The sequence below is a fragment of the Eupeodes corollae genome, chromosome 1, assembly GCF_945859685.1.
Source record: "Eupeodes corollae chromosome 1, idEupCoro1.1, whole genome shotgun sequence".
Taxonomy (NCBI): domain Eukaryota; kingdom Metazoa; phylum Arthropoda; class Insecta; order Diptera; family Syrphidae; genus Eupeodes; species Eupeodes corollae.
The window spans coordinates 225487546-225507132 of NC_079147.1; the positions used below are offsets into that span (position 1 = coordinate 225487546).

A 19587-nucleotide genomic window follows, 5' to 3' on the forward strand; every position below is an offset into this window, starting at 1 on the left:
CACGGCGACAAACATAGGCCCAAAGTAACCGACGACCACATAAGAAAACGGGTTCGTAAATGACTTGAGTCTTGCAGGAGGTAGGTGGGCTATCAATGGGGGTTCAGGTTTTGCTTTACGAATTTGGCACACACGACAGGTTAGTTCGACTTTTCTCACCGTGGCTCTAAGTGATGGTATGAAGAATATTTTACGGATTTCGTTGACAACAGTTTCAGAGAATCTACGCCGAAATCTTTCGTGGTAGTCTTAAATTATGAGAAGGGTAATCCGGATGATAGGTCTTTTGCAAGCATTGTTGACGTGCTCTGCTGCGTCTATACGACCTTTAATTCTAATTACGTTGTTGGAGTCCATGTATGGGTGGGTCTTATATAAGGGGCTTGATTTTTCCTTGCGTTATGTTTTTTGCGTTACCATACTTGTTTTTCTTGAGTACAGACCACTCTTTTGAAAACGATTGGGTTTGACAGAGTCCGTAAAGGAAGTTTTCTGCAGCAACGATTTCTTTTGGGGTTAAAGAGACATCCTCCAATAGTTCTTTACCCCATCTTGCGAGGTTAATTAAACGAAGCACATATACTATTGATCTCTTAAGTCACTTTCATTTAGAAAATCTCTCACAGTCAATGATGTGTGATGGATCGGCGAGTTGATGAATAAGTACCCTAACCTCTTAATCTGTGGACTTATCAATTGCCTTTGGCCAATTATCTTCTGGTAGGAATAGGAATAGAGGTCCCTTGTACCAACGACTATCCGACTGAAGATTAAGTTTGGTATTTCATTTTGTGGCCTAATCGGCAACATTTTCACCGGTTGGGATATATTGCCATTCTTTGAGATTAGATTCTTCTAGGATCACACTAACTCTAAAAGCTACAAATTGTTAGAACCGCCTACAGTCGTTCTTTATCTAGCTAAGTGCGGTTTTCAATATCTGACCAAAAATAACGTTTATGTATTTCCACGCTATGTCCTCTTTTGATCGATTTGGCCGCAACCTCACTCCAAGTACGGCAGCTTCTAGTTCTAGACATGGAACTGATATAAGTTTCAAGGGAGAGACTTTTGTTCTGGAGGCTACTAACCTACATTCGATTTGTTCCCCTTTTACGAAACGCAAATAGGCAACTGCAGCATATGCAGACATGCTTGCATCTACAAGGTGTGAAGCTCGACGTGGCATTTGTCTTAGGAACTTATTTCGAATAGGTAGGGCCTCCTCTATTGTAGCATGCCTATTTTCTGTAAGAGTTGAAGCCACTAACATCAGCTTTGGAAATGCTCAAATATTATTTCTCCGCAATATATCGTGTAGCAAGATTTTCAGAAGTACCAGGAAATTTTAAATCTGTCCCAGGGGATCGAAGATACTCATGAGCGTCCTTAAAATTTCTGTCTTCGTGGGTGCTTGTTGACCTTTCCAGACTTCATAAATTAATTTATGTAGGCTGCAGCTAAATGAAAACAAATCTTCGGATGGCGCCCACCACATTCCTAAAATTTTCTCAGAATCGATAAGTCCTTTTCAACTTTCGAAAATGTTATCGAATTTTGCTGACCAATCACCAAGCTGCACGAGAATGTTATTTGAATTGCTTATAAAATTCCGAATTTGGAATCCACAGCTTTCGTGTATGCTAATCACTTCTTTAGCCAATAACACTGTCAAACTATCTAGATATCATCATCATAATGATTTTTTATAATCGCTTTTAGGATGTTGCGAAAGGTATGCCGAAGCATAAAGCATAACAAAGCCTTATCAACTATATTTTTACCAATTTGTTTGAAGACATTTGGATTGGGAAGACCTTGTGGCTTGCGAAAGAATGTTAGAAATAAACTTGTTCTTGACCCATCATTTATTTAAATAACATCATAAAAATTATGCCTAATTCAATCACAATCCCTAAAGTCAGAATACAAGCTTTTATCAAATCCATTATAATTGGTAATTGTGTTGAATTTCATTTCATTTATTATCAAAAACGTGCTCGATTATATTTATAGGATCCAAATTAAACTTAACTCCTTTATTAAGTTTAAATGTCCTCAACACAAATCGTACATTCTCTACATTTATCATTGCTTTTTACAAAACAGACCACGAATTGAAGTGAAAAATGCTAACCAACCAGCCAGCCAGCACCCCTATAGCTATTCAAACTAATTACAACTTCTCCACAAAATTCAACAGACAAGTTCTTTTAACTACTTTTAACAACACCAAACTTAATTTAAAATTAAGTTGTTTTCTTTTTTATTTTCTAGCTTAAACTAAGAAGGCAACACCGACCAACATGCAACACACCGTATATTTTAACCTTAAACTTTACATAATAATTTAATGCAAGAGAGCTGTAGGCATTGTTTATCTGGAAAATACGACACGACGAGGACGACAAGGAACGAGATGAACGCACGTTGGTACTTGCGTTCTTATTGTTTTTAAGATGCACTTTTCTTTTATTTTGAAAGACAAGCAACTAAAATTATTAGTTTATTGAGGTGTTATAAGTCGTATGTATTTACTTTTTTCAAAAGTGATCTTAAAACCAGCAATAATAAGCCGGATTTTTCTGATACAAGAGAGTCTCATGCGTATATTTTAAGGCGGAGCTAATGCTACACTTATAATCAAAGCTAAAGTAAAATTTCTTTGGCATTCAAATCTTATTCGATTCAGAATTACTTAGATTCTTGCTTAGGTCCTCAGGTCTAAAAAAAAGGCATGAGTGTTTCCAAGATGGATATAAGCCCTGAACTTCTTCTTTACGCTTTTTTCCATCTATGATTCTTCTTCTTCTATTTTTAGATCAGCAATCTTCTCCATTTAGGTAACTTATTGCTTCAGTGTCGCTTAGATAGCTTTTTCGAAAAAAGAGTCCCCTTAGCATAAATATTGGACATGCACCAATGAAGTGGATAGTGTTTTCGTTCATTCCCATAATGCGTAATCCAATCCTTGTAGAATTCAGTTTTTCGACGCATGACACTTCTCAACATTATATTTGGCAATCGGTATCGGTCCATATTTAGCACCTGTATTAAACAGTCTGCACTCAACTTTAATATTGATACAAAGAGTGTCGAAAGCCCTGTTTCCAAATGATACATGCACTTAGGCGTATACTTAGAGGTATTTCGTATTTCCGACACCCCAGATTTGTGCTCCATAAAACAGAACTGCTTTTGCAGTTGCGTTAAGAACTTAATTTTTGGCGTTATTATTGAAAATTTTCTTCCAGTTCGTGCAAATAGCCGTTCTAGCAGCATCAGTCTTGGCTTTGAGGTGTTTGTCCATATTCAAATTAAAAGTGAGAGTCATTCCCTTGACTACTTCCAATACTACTCCATCATATCTCCAGTTTTCTCCTCTTGCGGTCTTACCTTTGTTTTGTAATACCATTATCTTAGATTTTGCAGAATTTACTTCCAGTCCCCTTTTTTTACAATAATCATATAGCCTATTGATCATAAGCTGCAGTGAAGCTGGAGCCTCTGCCAAAATGACAATGTCATCAGCATACATAATTACCTTTATTTTTAAACTTTCAAACTCCACTCCACAAAAAGCCAATCAACCAAGTCATCAAGAAATAAGGCAAATAACAATGGGCTGAGATTGCATCCTTGACGTAGTCCGTGATTTATTTGGATCTGTCGTTTGATTGTAAAGTTTTTCCAATGCTTTAACAAACTTGGATGATACATCTATGTAAGTTGTAAAGTTTATAGAACAGCGTTTTTCTGTGAACTGTATTAAATGTAGCTTTTAAGTCAACGAAAAAGGTATAAAGTTTGCATTACGATTGAGTTTGCTTCGTATTATATATCCAAGAATAAAAATGTTATCGGCTGTAGAATACCCTTTCCGAAATCCTGAAAGTCAGTTGTTGTTTAAATTTACCCACTTCTTCTATTAAGTATTGAAGTGTTAATCTTAAAACCAGCATTAAGAAATGATATTCCCCCATAGTCTACTGGTCCGTTTGGGTCATCTTTTTAAAGTATTGGCCATGTAATAGCCTCATCGAGGCAATCGGGATGTACCGCAAAACTTAAGATGATATTGAGTGCTTTAATTCGGTGGAAGTATATCTGAAGAATTCTGCGGGAATCCCGTCTGTGTCAGCTGCTTCGCCATCTTTAAGCGACTCTAGTACCCTTTCTACTTCCAAAAACGTTATCTGCTCATCAAGGATATCTTCTTTGGTATGTGGTGTCGCAGTCCTGAAAAATGTAATCTTAAGTCCCCCAGAGAAATACTGGTATTCTTAGTTTCTCCTTAATTTCCGTTTATTTCTTATTAGTTTCCAAAACTTTGTTGTGTCTTTGCAATGGCTTAACTTTTTTGCCAGGTCTTCGTTGAATCAATGTTGTACTTTCTAAAGAAATTAAGCAATGCAAATGCCTTTTTCTAAGATTTTCACAGGAAAATTCTTTCAATATTAATGAAGTTTGTTAGTTTTCTAGCAACAGTTGATGCTATTTTCTAGGTGCCGAATTCATATAAAAGAGCTAATTCAACTTTTAACCGAGACAGCCTTAGCTCTTTGTTTAAACTGTACAATACCCGAAAAAAATCCTGATTACCCCGATCCAAGGCTGGCGATTTCTTGTCCAGAAAAATTAATTCCAAGAAACTGGGAATTGTTTCTTTTGGTTGTTGTATTACTGGGAAATTCCGCGACTGACCATCTAAGTTTTCCCGTTTTGATTCCCAGTCTTACAACTTCAGGTCTTGCCTATCTTTGGTTCAAAGAGCAAACAAACATCGTCTGTGTTGCTTGAGGTGAGTAATCATAACTCATCATATCCCTCATTTTCCTATCAAGAGATTACTGGCAACACTACTAAACCAATGAAACAGAATTGGCCACAGTATACAGCCCTGTGTAACTCCACTTTTGAATCAAAACTCTTCGGACAACACAACACCTACACATATGCTGTGAGATATGGACCTTTAACACTAATAACCCTAAAATGTCCCATTTCTTCCATTATATTTTGTTTGTATGAATCCTTGACACATCCTTTTACTTGCCATGGTTTCAAGGCATCTACTTACTTGTATTGCAAATTAATAAAAACCAAGACGATGAAGGAGGCGAAAACGAACATAACAAGGACGACACGAAAACAAGAACGACAACAACGAGCGAAGAGTGAAGAGTGAAAAGCGACGACGACGTTCCTCCATTATTTAACAATGTAAAGGAAAAACAAAAGTAGTCTCATCACCTCGTAAATATGGATGTTCTTGTGCACTCAGGGCCGCCATAGCAGGTAATAAATTGCTTCGGCTTAACTCAAAACAGGTGAAGTTTTAATTCGTGTAAGAAAGTATATCTATCTTACAAATCATTCTGCTACTTCTCTTCCTACAGCTATGCTGCTACTGTTGCTGATGCCAACCTAAGTCCCTGCCTGGCCCTAGGACCCCTTAGGGGGTCTATCTTCATCTCTATTCCCCTTCCTTTGCCTTCTAAATCCACCATCATTCTATTCAACTTCATCCATTTCACACCCTACAAACAGCAACCATTGAAACATAAAACTGAACGGATCTGAACTTAGCTACAAAAAAAAAAAAAAAAAAAAAAACTCAAGAACTTTCCGCAACTAGCAAAAATTTATTCCGATATTCATATACATATTCGTACAGTGAGGCGAGCCGTATACAAAGTGCAGGCGACTGAAAAAAAGGAAACACGATGCAACTAAATTTGAATTTTCTCTTTTTTTATTTTTTTTGACCAAAAGTTTTGAAAAGGGAAAAGGGTAAGTACACGGGAATGCGAATGTTAGACTTGAGTCAGGCTATTTGGAATTTTCCATTTCGGCATGTCTGCACTTTGAATATAATTTTGGTCCCCATCCTTAGTCCTTGCGTTCCATTCGTCTCTCTACCCAAAAAAAAGGAGAACGCTGCTTCGACTGCTGCTGCGGCATGAACTACGAGTAACAGCAACGAATTCGACTAACGATGAAATACAATCCCGTACGACAACAGTACGGAAATCAAGCAAGTCCTTGCATTTGTCTATACCTACATACATATATCAATATATTTATGCTATTGTATATACCAAACGAACCAAGGGCCAGCATCAGCCGATGTGCTCTTGTTGGTTCCTTGTGACTGTGCCACTGCTGGTGCTTGTTATGGTGCTGTACTTCTCTGTACCTCTGGAATAATGTAGGAACGTGACTTTTTGAAAACTGAATCCTTAGGGATAGAAAGAGACTTTGCCATCGGATGAGGGCCATGCCACGGAGAACAACTTTGATAAATATAGGTCGATGGAGCATTGTAGCAGTTGTAGGCCACGGATGTGGTTATGTTTCTTTCATGTCCTATCAGCAAAATGAACTCTAGGGAGAACTCAAACTCACTCTATATATCTCATCTAAAGCAAAACACAGAGAACTTCGCATACAAAGTGAGTTCTGAAAATAATTTCTCAGTCTGGAGAATACAAAAATTTCAAACAAAAACAAAAACAAGAAATCCTTTAAAATCCTTTTTAGCACAACTTTTTCGGTGACAGAGAGATACTAAATATGATTTCACAAGGACAACAAGAAGAAAACTACAGCAAAATGTGTGAAATCCATACCGCGGCGGAAATCGTAATAAATCACGCGATGAAATCAGCCGAAAGCACTGTAAACAGTAGCATCAAGGACGTTTCTAAATCCACTATTTTATATAGGACTCCAATTTCGAGGTCCATGTCGTTGGCGTTTATATTGCCATCGCCACCACCACCTTCAATAGAATTAGAAAGAGAAGCACATAAAGCATCGCATCGCATGGCATCAGTATCGTTATCATCATCATCGTCCTGTATGAAATGGCATTGGGAGATCAAGGACTTCAGCTTGGATCGGTTAGTAGCCCAAATAAGCGACTTTGTTAATCGGTGGAAACTCTCGAAAGGCATCAAGTTTTGCATAAAACACATAAAGTCCTATTTCGATGAGAGTGCATTTCTTACCACCCCCTCGCAGCTGAACTTAATGAATACAACCCAAAAATACACCATGAGTAGACATTATATAGATGTGCTCTTCTCGAAACCAACAATGGTTTGCCCTAATCCTCTGGCAGTTGCCAAAGTGCACTTCATAATTTATGCAGTTGCGTTGAAGGAGGATGAGCTTCAGCATCAAGACCATCATCATCAAAAAGAGTATTCGCCTTGCACTTTAGTCAGCGTGAAATATCAATTCGAAGGATTCAAATCTTGGCACACGGTTGATTCTGATCGCTTCGATTTTCAAGATGCATACATTCGATTTATAATAGACTCCAAAACGAAGTTCTTTTCTCTTAATGGTGTTTTGAATTAATGATGAGACCGGAGTGAGTTTCCACATTATTTTCCTTTTTTTTCTTTTTTGTTGTTGTTGTATACTCTTGTACTACTTTTCTTTCCCTTTCCGTTTTTTTCAGGTATCTCTATCTCTCTCTCTCCCCCTATAAAACTTGGTGTGTTTGATTTTTGAGGGCGAAGTGGGGGGTTTGTTGAAGATAGAGCTAAAGGACGAAAAGTAGAAAAGTGTCTCAACATACTATAATACCGTTAAACATACATAAACTCGTAATTCTCGTCTATTTTCTGTTGCGGATACAGAGTCAAGTAAGCGTGCGTTTATTTTTAATGAAACATCCTTGAATTCGAGTTCATTCTCTATGCTGCTCTTCTTCTCTTGATTTTGATGCTCCTGCTGCTTAATGGTAGACGAAATAGATCCAATAAAATTCTAGAGTTTGCAAAGCACGATGTGGTTGTAGTTTTGATTTTGACAAACCTTACCATTAATTTAATTGGACTTTTTTTATTTTTTTTTTTGGTTTTGAACCGCTTGGTTCACTAATTTAATAGAGTGATTCCTTTATCGAATCTCAATTTGGACTAAAGCTTCTATAATTAGATTGATGTACTTTGAACATTTTCCATCACTATAGGCAACGCTTTATTGACATATATTGCACATCTTTGAGATGATAGTTGATATCTGGGACAACATTTTTAGGCTAACAAGGAAAAGGAGTATTTTTGAAATATTTTCATATTTAATGGAAAACTTTTCGAAAATTTAAACTTTAAAGGAACAATTGGGTTCGGGGAAAGGAACTTTAGAGAAAAGTTGGAAAAATTACTTTTCCTATTGACTTTAGACCCGTTATCAAACAGAGACTAGATATGTAGAATTTTTGTCTTTATATGTTTTTGATGAAAAACGGGTTTAAAAACAATAAGCCGAGAAAATTCGGCAGGAAATAAAAACTGTGTTTATTCTTTGACTGTCGCTTGCCCAGTCGGCATCGCAGAATCCTTGAATCTGAATAGGTTCCTTCAAGTATATATGTTTCTTGTTAACAGAGTTCAAATGGTAGACATGTGCATTCAAGAGGACACAAGCGTCCACAGGTTTTTCTCAAAACCTACCTCTGTCTATCAACTCCTACTCTCACCTCCCCGTGGTGAACATCGGGTGCCTAGTACCTCAACTGGAGATTGGGTTCCAACCCCAGTGGAAAGTTGTTGGGGCAGCAAACGAGAGAGGGGGGGGGAGAGATGTTTCCACTAAGGCACTTTTCCTTATCCTGGCGGCAGCGGGCGAATTCTCGAGATGGAATCAACGGTGGCGTCTACTGTTCCAGTAAGGTTGAACTACTTAGTGAACACTTTATAGGGCTTCGTCGACATATTCGGAGCCCAGGCCTGTAAGGAGCGGTTTATCCGGCTCCCCTTCCTTGGAGTTATACTAAGGATCTGGCCCTCCAGGTTGGGGGTTGTGCCGTCAGGGTGACTTCCTGGCCACGTAAAAAATACCTTTATTTGCGAAGGACCAACAAGCCTCGGATACGGACGGATTCACTGTTGACATACCACGCAAACGAACTTCAGAAATGTAGGTGGAATGTTAGGTCCCTTTACAGACCACTTGCAGCCGAACAATTAACGGAAGCCCTAAACTGCTGCAAGGCAGATATTACCGCCATCCAAGAAGTGCGATGGGATGGGTGTGGATTTGTTGTTGGAACTAGACTCAGGCAAAAAGTCTTGAGTTTCAACAGTGTGAGCGAGCGCATCACGACAATCCGCATCAAGGCTAAATTCGCCAACAGAGGAGAAAGATGAAGACTCCAAAGACATATTCTTCGAGCTCTTGGACAAGACATATGAGCAGTACCCTGGCTATGACATTAAAATTGTCTTAGGAGATTTTAATGCCAAGCTAGTAAGAGAAGACATCTTTATCGGGAGATACAGCCTGCACGACACCACCTCCGACAACGGATTCAGGCTGGTCGATTTCGCTGCGGGGCGAGACGTTCTATTAGCTAGTACGCAGTTCACGCATCTTAATATCCACAAGGGGACATGGAAATCTCCTGATCAATCAACCGTCAACCAGATTAACCTCATTGCACAACACTTCCCCAGTATACAGGATACCCGAACATTCCGAGAGGCCAACATTGACTCGGACCACTACCTTGTTGTAGCCAAGGTACGGCTACGGATATCCCGATCCAAGCCAAAACAAGGAAGTACTGTGAGAAGATTCGACGTTAGACGGCTACAATCGCAAGAGACTGCCATGTCCTTTCCCGATCGAGTCTCTAATAACCTCTTAAGGAGTCCTATGCTGCCTGCTTTAAGCATTGAAAACCAGTGGCAACATAGCCTTGCAGCCATCAGAGATGCCGCCTCTGAAGTGCTAGGTTTCACACGGCCACCGCAGCAAAACCCCTGGTTTGACGACGAATGCCGGCAAGCGCACGCAGGAAAACAAGAGGCATACAAAACGGCGCTGCACAAAAGGACTAGAGCTGCTCGCGAGCTCTAGGAGCAGAAGAGGAGAGAGGAACACCAGCTACTTGGATGTCACAACAGGAATGAGGTTCGTAAATTTTACCAAAAGGTAAAAAAACCTCCCAAGGGTACCAGCCACGAACTGAAGCCTGTAAAGACGATCAAGGGAACATCGTAGTAGAACCGCAGTCGATGCTGATAATATGGAAAGATCACTTCTACAAATTATATAACGGCGATGACGAACCGAATTCCACGGTAAGGGAGATAGAACCACTCAACCTCGGCGACGCAGATCAACAATTCCGCCTACCCGACCTTGACGAAGTGAAGATAGCTATATCTTAACTTAAGTGACGGCATCGCTGCCGAACTATTCAAAGCAGCAGGTGATGACGTGGTACGGAGCATGCTCCAACTCATCTGCAAAATATGGTCGGAAGCAAGCATGCCCGATGAGTGGAATCTCAGCATAGTGTGCCCGATACATAAGAAAGGAGACCCTCTAAACTGCGCCAACTACAGAGGCATCAGTCTCCTTAACATTGCATATAAGATAATCTCTGCTTTATTATGTGAACGTCTGAAGCCATTCCTTAACAACCTGATGGTCCTTATCAGTGTGGTTTCAGACCAGGAAAGTCCACTATTGACCAAATATTCACACTACGCAGAAATAACCCAGGAGCTTCAAATGGAAACCCACCATCTCTTTATCGATTTTAAAGCCGCGTATGACAGCATCTATAGGGAAGAGCTGTACCGATCAATGTCTAGTTTTGGCATCCCTGTCAAACTTATCCGGTTGTGCAAAATGACGATGAAAAATGCACGCTGCTCTATCAAGGTCGGAAAAGATCTTACCGGTTCATTTGATGCCAAAAAAGGTTTTAGACAAGGCGATGCACTGTCATGCGGCTTCTTCAATATCGTTCTGGAAAGAATTGTGCAAAACTCAACCGTCAACACTAGAGGCAAAATCTTCCAAAGGTCCATCCAATTACTCGAATACGCAGATGATATTGACTTAATTGAAAGATCAAAGCGTGATGTCAGTGGAGCGTTTTTGTCAATGAGGGCAAGACCAAGCACCTTGGTAATTTTGAGAGAAAAGTTCTTTGAGTGGTCTACGGTCTTTCTTCTTCTTGTGCAGCAGTTATTCGAGCCCTTATCTATTTGCTTTCGTTGATCCTTGCCCAAGATTCTTCTGAAAGTCAAGTGTTGTTGCTTTCTTTTTTCCGACCGACTATTCTTTCAGCACCTGAAATGAAAACATTTTTCACAGCATTCCAATGGTGTTCGATGTCGTCATGTACTGTGCTGCTAATTGTTCTCATTTCGTGTGACAGGTGATCTAAATTGTTGACGGTTCCTGGGATCCTTTAGTCTGGCAATGTTGAATTTGGGTGCTCGTGTTATTCCATTGGATCTTTGAACTAAAGCTGTAATCAATCTTAGGGTAGCTATTATTAAGTGGTGGTCACGGGCAAAAGACTGCTTCTAAAGCACCGACTAATCGCGAAGTGGTCAATTTGGTTGGCAGACGCTTGCCTGTCCATAGGCACACAGCTAATTTTATGATAGAGTTTATGTTCCAACATAGTTCCACCAATCACAAGGTTATTGGCGTTGCAGAAGTCAATGGGTGGTATGCGAAATGCATTGTCTCAGTCTCAAATCTCATTATTTTGAGCTTTTGCTAGCTTTCGTATGCAAAACTGTTTTGAGACAAATCTCACAAAAATGAGATCGATCTCATTTTATAGATCTATCTCATTTGAGATGCTTTCGTATGCAGAAAAAAAGCTTTGTCTTATTCAAATGAGCCAAAGCTCGTAAAATGTTGAGACTGAAAATTATTTGTCTCAGGAATAACAATGGCTGAGTACATGAATATTTTTGTTCCTGTTGAGTCAACAGGAAATTATAAAATTCTTTGTAGGTTTACCCAAACTCAAATTGAGGCCTTAACAGATTATTTTTTTCATAGTAGTGATACTTTTCGGGGTGGTCGTTTATCTAATAAAACCAGAATGATGGTTTTTCTACGATTCGTTGCTAATCCTGGTTTCCAAAGCGGAATTGCCGAAAATTTCGGAATCGACCAAAGTTCTTTATCTAGGATCATCATCGAAGTTGGTAAAAAAATTGTAAGCAAAAAAGAGGACTGGATTAAATTTCCGAATACGTTGGAGCAGACAGATGCCGAAAAAGTAATTTGGCTAAATAAGTATCAATTCCCATCCTGCATTGGAGCAATTGATTGCACTTACGTGCGCATTAAAAAGCCTATCCGTCATAGATAACACATAGTTTGAGTGTTCTCAAAAATATAATTAATAATTCTTTTTATTTTGTGTTAGGTTTTTTTTCAAACTCCGATTTGAATGCTATTAAAGCATTTTTTTTTTCTTTTTTTTAGGTCAGGAGTTTGACTTTTTGTCAAAAGAACTGTATTTCTTTTAATAAAATTCACAAACAAATATTTGTATCATCGTTTTTTTTTTAAGAATTATCACAAACACTACTTTTACTTGAAGAAGATATTTTGAGACTGAGATAGTGAGATAAGACAAAGCTCTTGCATACCGAATTGAGCTTTGTCTCATTGCAAATGATCTATCTCAAAATCTCGAGCTCATTCTCAGAGCTCAATCTCATGAGACTGAGACCAAGCATTTCGCATACCACCCAATGAACCTCTTACCATTATCGTTGCAATTTCCGACTCTTTGAGCACCCATCACATTCCCAAAATTATATCTCCGCGGGGAGTGTTGCTGTAGGCGGATCCTAGTTGACTATAAAAGCATTCTTTCTCTTCATACTACTGTATAACGGTGACGGGTCGTACTCCACTCTGAAACTTAGCTTTGATAAGCCTTTCTCCAAAGGGCTCTCGCGAAATAAGGCTTCCGGTTGCCGTTATTGTATGTATTAACTCAACTCCAGCTTCTCGAGCGTTTCCTGGATCATAGCCAGGGTAGAACAGTACAGTATTACGTATCGGTGACTTGTATATGCCCGATCCCAACTATCGCACTCCGCTTAACGATAAGATATATATCCTGTACTGCATAAATTCTCTCTCCAGTTGGATTAATCTCGCATTGTGCGGACTTAACTTCCTGCGTCCAGAAGCGTCCTCACATTTCAGAAACCAATCTTTGTCCGGGTATAATAGCCAAAAGTCGTCAACGAGTTATCATTAATTATCCTATGCGTAATTTCCTTTTCTGTAGCGGGATAGTGTTCAGTTACGAAGAGTGCTAATCTCCGTAACGTATCCTGAAGACTCAGAAAACTTCGCCCTTGCAATTTTTTGCTAACTTATGTATATTAGGTTAGGTTAGGTTGGAGTGGCTGTCCAGATGTCATTGACTCACCTAGACCTCAAAGGTCCATTGTGATACCACTAATGAGGTTACTCATGGGAGAGTAATGAATTTAAACAAACTATTTTGTACTTTTAATAAAGTTACAGAGACGTTTTGTGTCAATCGTTGCCAGTTCACTGGTCTTATCGAAGAAGGGATTACCGATAAAGTAATTCCTTCTAATGGAGAGTGCTGGACATGTACATAAAAGGTGTTGGACTATTTCCTCTTTCCTCCTCGTCCATGCAGCTTCTACAGAAGTTCTTTGTGTAGACCCCTAGACTCAGAGCATGTCTTCCTATAAGGCAGTGTCCCGTTATTACTCCAATTGTAGAGCTTATACTTTGTCTGCTCAGTGATATCAAGCCTTTTGACCGTTTTAAGTCAATACTTGGCCATATTTGCTTGGTTGCTAGGCAGGTGGTACTTTGCGACCATCTAGCATTTGTTGTTTCAAGAGCATATTGCTTGAGAAGATATTTGCATGTAGCAAGTGGTGTTCCTATGTTAAATTTTTGTCTAACATGAGGCAGAAGTGTTCCGTTTTTGGCGAGCTCATCGGCTTTGCAATTTCCCGGAATGTCTCTGTGGCCTGGCACCCAAATAAGGTGAAAGTTAAACTGTTCCGTCATCTCATTCAGAGATGATCCACAATCGTGGACTGTTTGAGAGTTTGTGGAGACAGACGCGAGAGATTTAAGAGCGGCTTATCTGTCTGAGAAGATTCGTATATCCTTACAAGATATAACGTTTTCTTTGAGCCAGGATAGTGCTTCTTTAATCGCCATTACTTCTGCCTGGAATACACTACATTGATTGGGAAGTCTATAGGATAGACTGAGATTAAGTTGTTCTGAAATGATACCACTTCCAACTCCGTGATCGGTCTTTGAACCGTCAGCATAGAAGTGTATAGCATCGTCTTTCAGGGGTCACTCTTCTTCCCAGGAGGATCTTGAAGGGATGGACACATGGAAGCTTTTACCGAATACCATTTTTGGTGTGGTATAGTCTAAGCGATCTGGGATAGATCTGAAATTGTCTAGAATAGTAGTATGTCCAGTATTGTTACTGTTCCATTGAGAGGTGGCTCTAAACATCACAAATGAGTTGGCTGCCACTATTTTGGAGAAGATGTCAAGAGGTGTTAGGTTTAAAAGCACTTCCAGTCCTGCGGTTAATGTTGAGCGAAGTGCTCCTGTGATGCTGGACTTTGATGAGCTTATTTAGATTTACCATCTTGTCCAGTGCGGTCCACCATACGACAGCTCCATAAATGAGCATCGGCCTGATTACCGAAGTGTATAGCCAGTGGGTTATTTTTAGGGAGAAGGCCATTTTAATCCCATGGCCTTTTTACAAGTAAAAAGCGCTACGATAGTCCTTTTTTACTCTTTCATCAATATTTGCCTTCCAATTTAGTTTTTTGTCTAAAATGAGGCCTACAAAGTTTGGTCGGAAAAGCTTTATGGTATTCCTTTAATCTTGGGTGGGCTATTCTGAGGAATTTTGCACCTTCTCGAAAAGAGTATTAGTTCTGTTTTATGTGGACGTCCAAGCCACAATGCTTAGCCCGTTTAGTTAGCCTGTTTAGGGCATTTTGTAGGAGTTCCGAGAGAACTTGGGGGTGCTTCCCAGATACGGATATCGGAACGTCGTCAGCATAGGCAAATTTATGTATATTGGGATACACAAATTATTGCCCAGGGGCCACTACGAGGAGGTAAAGCAGGAACTTCGACATAGCAAGAAAGTTGCATTGCTGGCCTAAACCAAGTCTTAGGCAATCACCAACTATCCGATCTGCCCTGCCACAGGCACCTTGGGGAAAGTCTACAAATAAGCACTCATAGGATAGCGCAACAGAAGTGATGGCTAGGGAGCAATTTGAAATTGACCCACTAGAAACATTTGATATATATATATACAAAGTCCAAAGTCTCTGCCTATTGACACCTTAAGGATGGATTTAGAGAAGTTATCGAGGTTAAACATTTCATAAAAATTATAAGTTGCTGCAACCATAGGGCAGCGAATGTCATTTAGCCGATTTTGTATTGCACAAACACTTTTATACTTTTCAAAAACAACCGTTTTTGTAATTTCTGAATAAAACCTCTTCTTGGAAAATAGTGTTTTAAAATACTATACCAATTCCCTCAAATTTTGCAATGCATTTTAATCCTTCATGGAGCAAATGTAAGGGATATTTGATTTCGTCATTCTCTCACTTCTCCAGGAACTAAAGAAAATTCGTCTTTATTTTGACTAAAAATATAAATCATCACATTCTCTTTTTTCTTTCATCACACTTCTCAAAATAAACTTCTGCGAATCCAACACAAAGCATTTTTGTATAAAATTCAGAAAATAGTTTACATTATTTATTTATATACGCTACTATCCGCAAAAGCTCAACCTTTTACAGTGAATTGTTATCGTCGAAGTAAGTCTGAGTAGTTCAAACGCCTTCTGGTGAAATGCCACTCCACCACACAAAAAAGGTCCCTTTTCTAAAATTAATAGTGTTGTTTAGTTTTCGTTTGGTTTTGAAACAAGAGAGGGAAAAGGTTGTGTGATATTCTTATAAAAATAATAAATGGATCTAACTTAAACAACAAAAGCAATTATAACAAAATAAAACTATGTTTGTAGATAAATGTGCACACCACCACTTGTTACACAAAATTTTCAACATTAGGGCCATAATTTGGTTTAATGTGTTATGTACGTATGCATAGATGAACTTATAAGCCAGAGGCTAGACAAAAGTCCTTTAAAAATATACAAGATCTGTTTTGAAAGGACGATTTATTATAAAACACAAAATTTCATTATTCAGACGCTTTACCTTCGAATTGAGTTCTATAACGATGTGACTGTGACACAAGGAAATGGTATCATTAATTAATCAAATGTTGAATATTCAACTTAAAAAGTTCTTTTAGCATTTGGGTGTGGCCTCGACTGGTTATGTATCTGCGTATATAAGTTTCAAACAATAGCATAATTGAGTCCTATAAAGTTCTAGGGAAAGAATGCATATATAATACTCTATAGCCTTCGCAGCATTCCTAATTACATTTCTCTAACCGAGGCATTTCTTTTCATAATAATAATTGAGTAAATAGATCCAAGTCTTCTTTATGCAGCTCATAATTACAGTCCTAGAACAAAAGTACCGACGTCCAAATATGCCATTATTTCTTTCTTCTTTTTTTTTAAACAACTTTTGTTGTTTGTACTCTTTCGCACCTAACGAGATTATTATATCATAGGTCATTATTCTTCAACTTTGCGCCGGTTATTAAATCTCCCTGCTATAATTGTGCTTGTGCCAGCATGGCTTATCATATTTTTATATAATTTTCGTGAGCAGACTCTCTTCTTGAACTAGACATTTGTCCTGTGCATTGCATACACATAGTGTATGTCCTGATGGTTGTCCTGATGCTCGTTCTGCGATGCAATCCTTATCGCTGTTTTATTTAAAGTTGGCGTCATTTTAATACAGTGGAAGAGTAGAGGCAAAAACAGCTCTAAAGCAAAAGTTTTAATTTTATTAAACTTTTTGCATTGTATTTGATATACATAACAGCAAACAGGAGCTCCATTTTATGATAGTAAATTTAATTTTCCATCATCCCTGTGTTCGAAAACATATCCTTTTAGCTGTCGTAGCTCTCTCTGGATTACAGTACTATAAGAGAATGTAATGTTTTGCGAATGCAATCTTTTGCGAACGAAATCCTTATAAATCATAAATTAAAGTCAAATAAAATTCGCTAAATTACTGCAAGTTCAGAGTTTCAGTTTTCAAATCAGGGAAGAATTTATTACTCGAGACCGGTTTTGTGGTGATTTTATATGAGTATCGTTAAAAGTATTGGAAAGTTCCAGATCTTCCCATATCGTTTCGGATAAGCAGTTTTTAAGAATTTTAGATACCTAGCCCTTAGAAACTTAGAACGTTTACTTCTACTCTGAACGTCGAACTTGTCGAGTAGTAGAAGCTGAGTAAGGTCAATGATTCTCGAGAATTTTCTCCAGATGAGTCCTGAAACTAAATGACGTTCTTATCCCTCTACCTTCCCAAAATCATCATCTATTCCCACTTAAACAAGGCATACCAGCCTACGTTTATGTCACCAACTCCCATCCCACCTCCAACGTTTGTAATGGCGAAAAAGCTAGCAACGGTCCTATCTCCTATACTCCTTCTCACTCTACGTAACCTAGCTGAATTGCTGTTACCGAATCTTTTCCTTACACGTCAGAATGATGAATTAGCATCAACTCCTCACCCTTTATCTTTCTCCCCAACCACCTCTCATCTTTATTAGGCTGGATCTTAGGTGTTAAACCACCCGTGCCGATGATCAGCCTGGCTGGGGGCATAATTCAAAAATAGCCCAGTCTCCAACGGAGTATCCGGATACCTGGCCTCCTCCGGATTAACTAGCATTATCTGTACATGCGAATCTCTGTGCAGATGGACTTTTTTCTTCGCGTCTCGTGGGACCAAAAATGAACAAAACTAACAAAAAAAAAACAAAAATAAATGGCCCTACCACTTCTAGTGAGAATACTTCCAGAAATGGAAAACTCTCAAAAAGCCTTTATAGACAAAGGCGGCAAGCGGCGAAAATCTTGAAGGCCTCTGTTGCATCATCGGGGGCTGAAAAGACACCGCAGCAAACCGCTAGCGTCGAATGGGCCAAAAGCATACTTGAGAAAGGTCTCTTCAGGGGGCCGCACCGACACCAAAACGGCCTCGGGTGCATAAGACCAGCACCCCCCTCAATCCCATCAGGAAACAATCCATTTTCAGTGACGTCGCGAAGGGCATAGTCGTGGTTGCGGTCATTGACAGGAGCGATGATGATGGCACAATATCGGCTGATCGTTGGCAGTTGGTCAAGGTTAAGTTCTCGGGTGGCTTTTTGAGCATTTTGAGAGAGCTTCCAGGACCTCTTCCTTCCATAAGCGATTGGGGTTGGCATCAAGGCCATGTCAAACTCATGGTTTGTGGCGACCAGAGGTCTTGTGACCTTTACAAGCTTGCTGTCAGCCGGTTAGGTGAAGTTTGGGCCAGGTGCGAAGCTCGAGGTTGTCGCTGTGGAAGACATTTCTGGCAGCAAAATAAATGCTGGTGTGCTCCGTTCTATCCCCAACAATCTTTATCATTTTTATTGATGATCTCCTGTCTGCAACTTCTAATCCAATACATTGTTTCGCTAATGATAATACTTTAAACTTTTAATATTCGTTTTATTCGTTTTCAGAGTCATATCCCTCTTCTTCGGATGTCGGATTTTGAACTGCAACAAACTGCTCATTAAATTCCGACCTAAACAGCATTGGACAATGGAATTAAAAAAACAGCATGGAGTTTAATGCCTTGAAAAGCCAATGTTGTCATGTATAGTCAAAGCGAGATATAACCGCCTTGCGATTATTCATGGATGACACTTGCATCGAGGAGAATGAACATCTCTATATTCTCGGTATTTGTATCACCAACCTCTTGTGGAAGATCACATACGCCATGTCGCCAAAAAGGCCGCAAGGTGTTTGGGTTTTCTAAGGCGATGCAAAAAGTTTTTCTGCCCCTCTGATCTGGCTGTAATCTACAAGACTATTATACGTCCAAAGATTGAGTATAACTCCCATATCTTCTGCTGCTCCTGCAACTTTACTTAAGCCCCTTTGGATAGTATTGATATTTGCTCCGTAGTCGTACTACACGAATGTGGAATTCCTTACCACACTCTTTCTTTCCCATCCATCCAAAACCAATGTGCACTGGCACATTTTAACCCCTTTCTTCCTTTTCTAGTGGTCACAACAAACTGTTATTTTTTGTGGATAAAGTGATGTTTCATGAAGCAAAAGTGGATTTAACTTTATCCTGGACCAAGAATCGGAAATACAGCCCGATTACAATAAAGAAAGATAGAAATATTCTTTTTGAAGTGAACTTGCTTCGTAGTCGAAGCTGTTTCGCTCAAATGTCGAATCTGTGCTTCTTTATGGGTGCAGCACCTAGAAGGTTACTTCAGCCATTACAAGAAAGCTTCAAATCTTCGTGAATAGATGTCTTTGCAACATCCCAAGGATTTTTTGGCCAAAACGAATATCCAATGAGGTCCTTCATAGAAGAACAGGTCTAGAACCTATAGATTCTATTATGCGAAGGCGTAAGTGTCATGGATTGGGCATATGCTTCGAAAAGGTAACGACGCCAAGCAATGCAGTCTAATCCGCTTACACAGGAAGGAAAAAGATCTGGAAGACTGAGAAGTACATGGCGCAGGACAGTAGAGGAGAAATCAGCGTCACTAAGTAAGAGTTGGAAGGAGCTT

The 19587-nt window shown here is 39.2% G+C and overlaps 1 protein-coding gene across 1 annotated transcript; it reads left to right on the plus strand.

The window, feature by feature from the left end:
• Nucleotides 1–6433: 6433 nt before the first annotated feature.
• LOC129941203 (uncharacterized) lies at nucleotides 6434–7799 on the plus strand. The gene is made up of 2 exons (XM_056049775.1): nucleotides 6434–7381; nucleotides 7472–7799. The coding sequence occupies exon 1, from the start codon at nucleotides 6577–6579 to the stop codon at nucleotides 7366–7368; it is 792 nt and encodes a 263-aa protein (XP_055905750.1). The 5' UTR covers nucleotides 6434–6576; the 3' UTR covers nucleotides 7369–7381; nucleotides 7472–7799.
• The last annotated feature ends 11788 nt before the right edge of the window (nucleotides 7800–19587 follow it).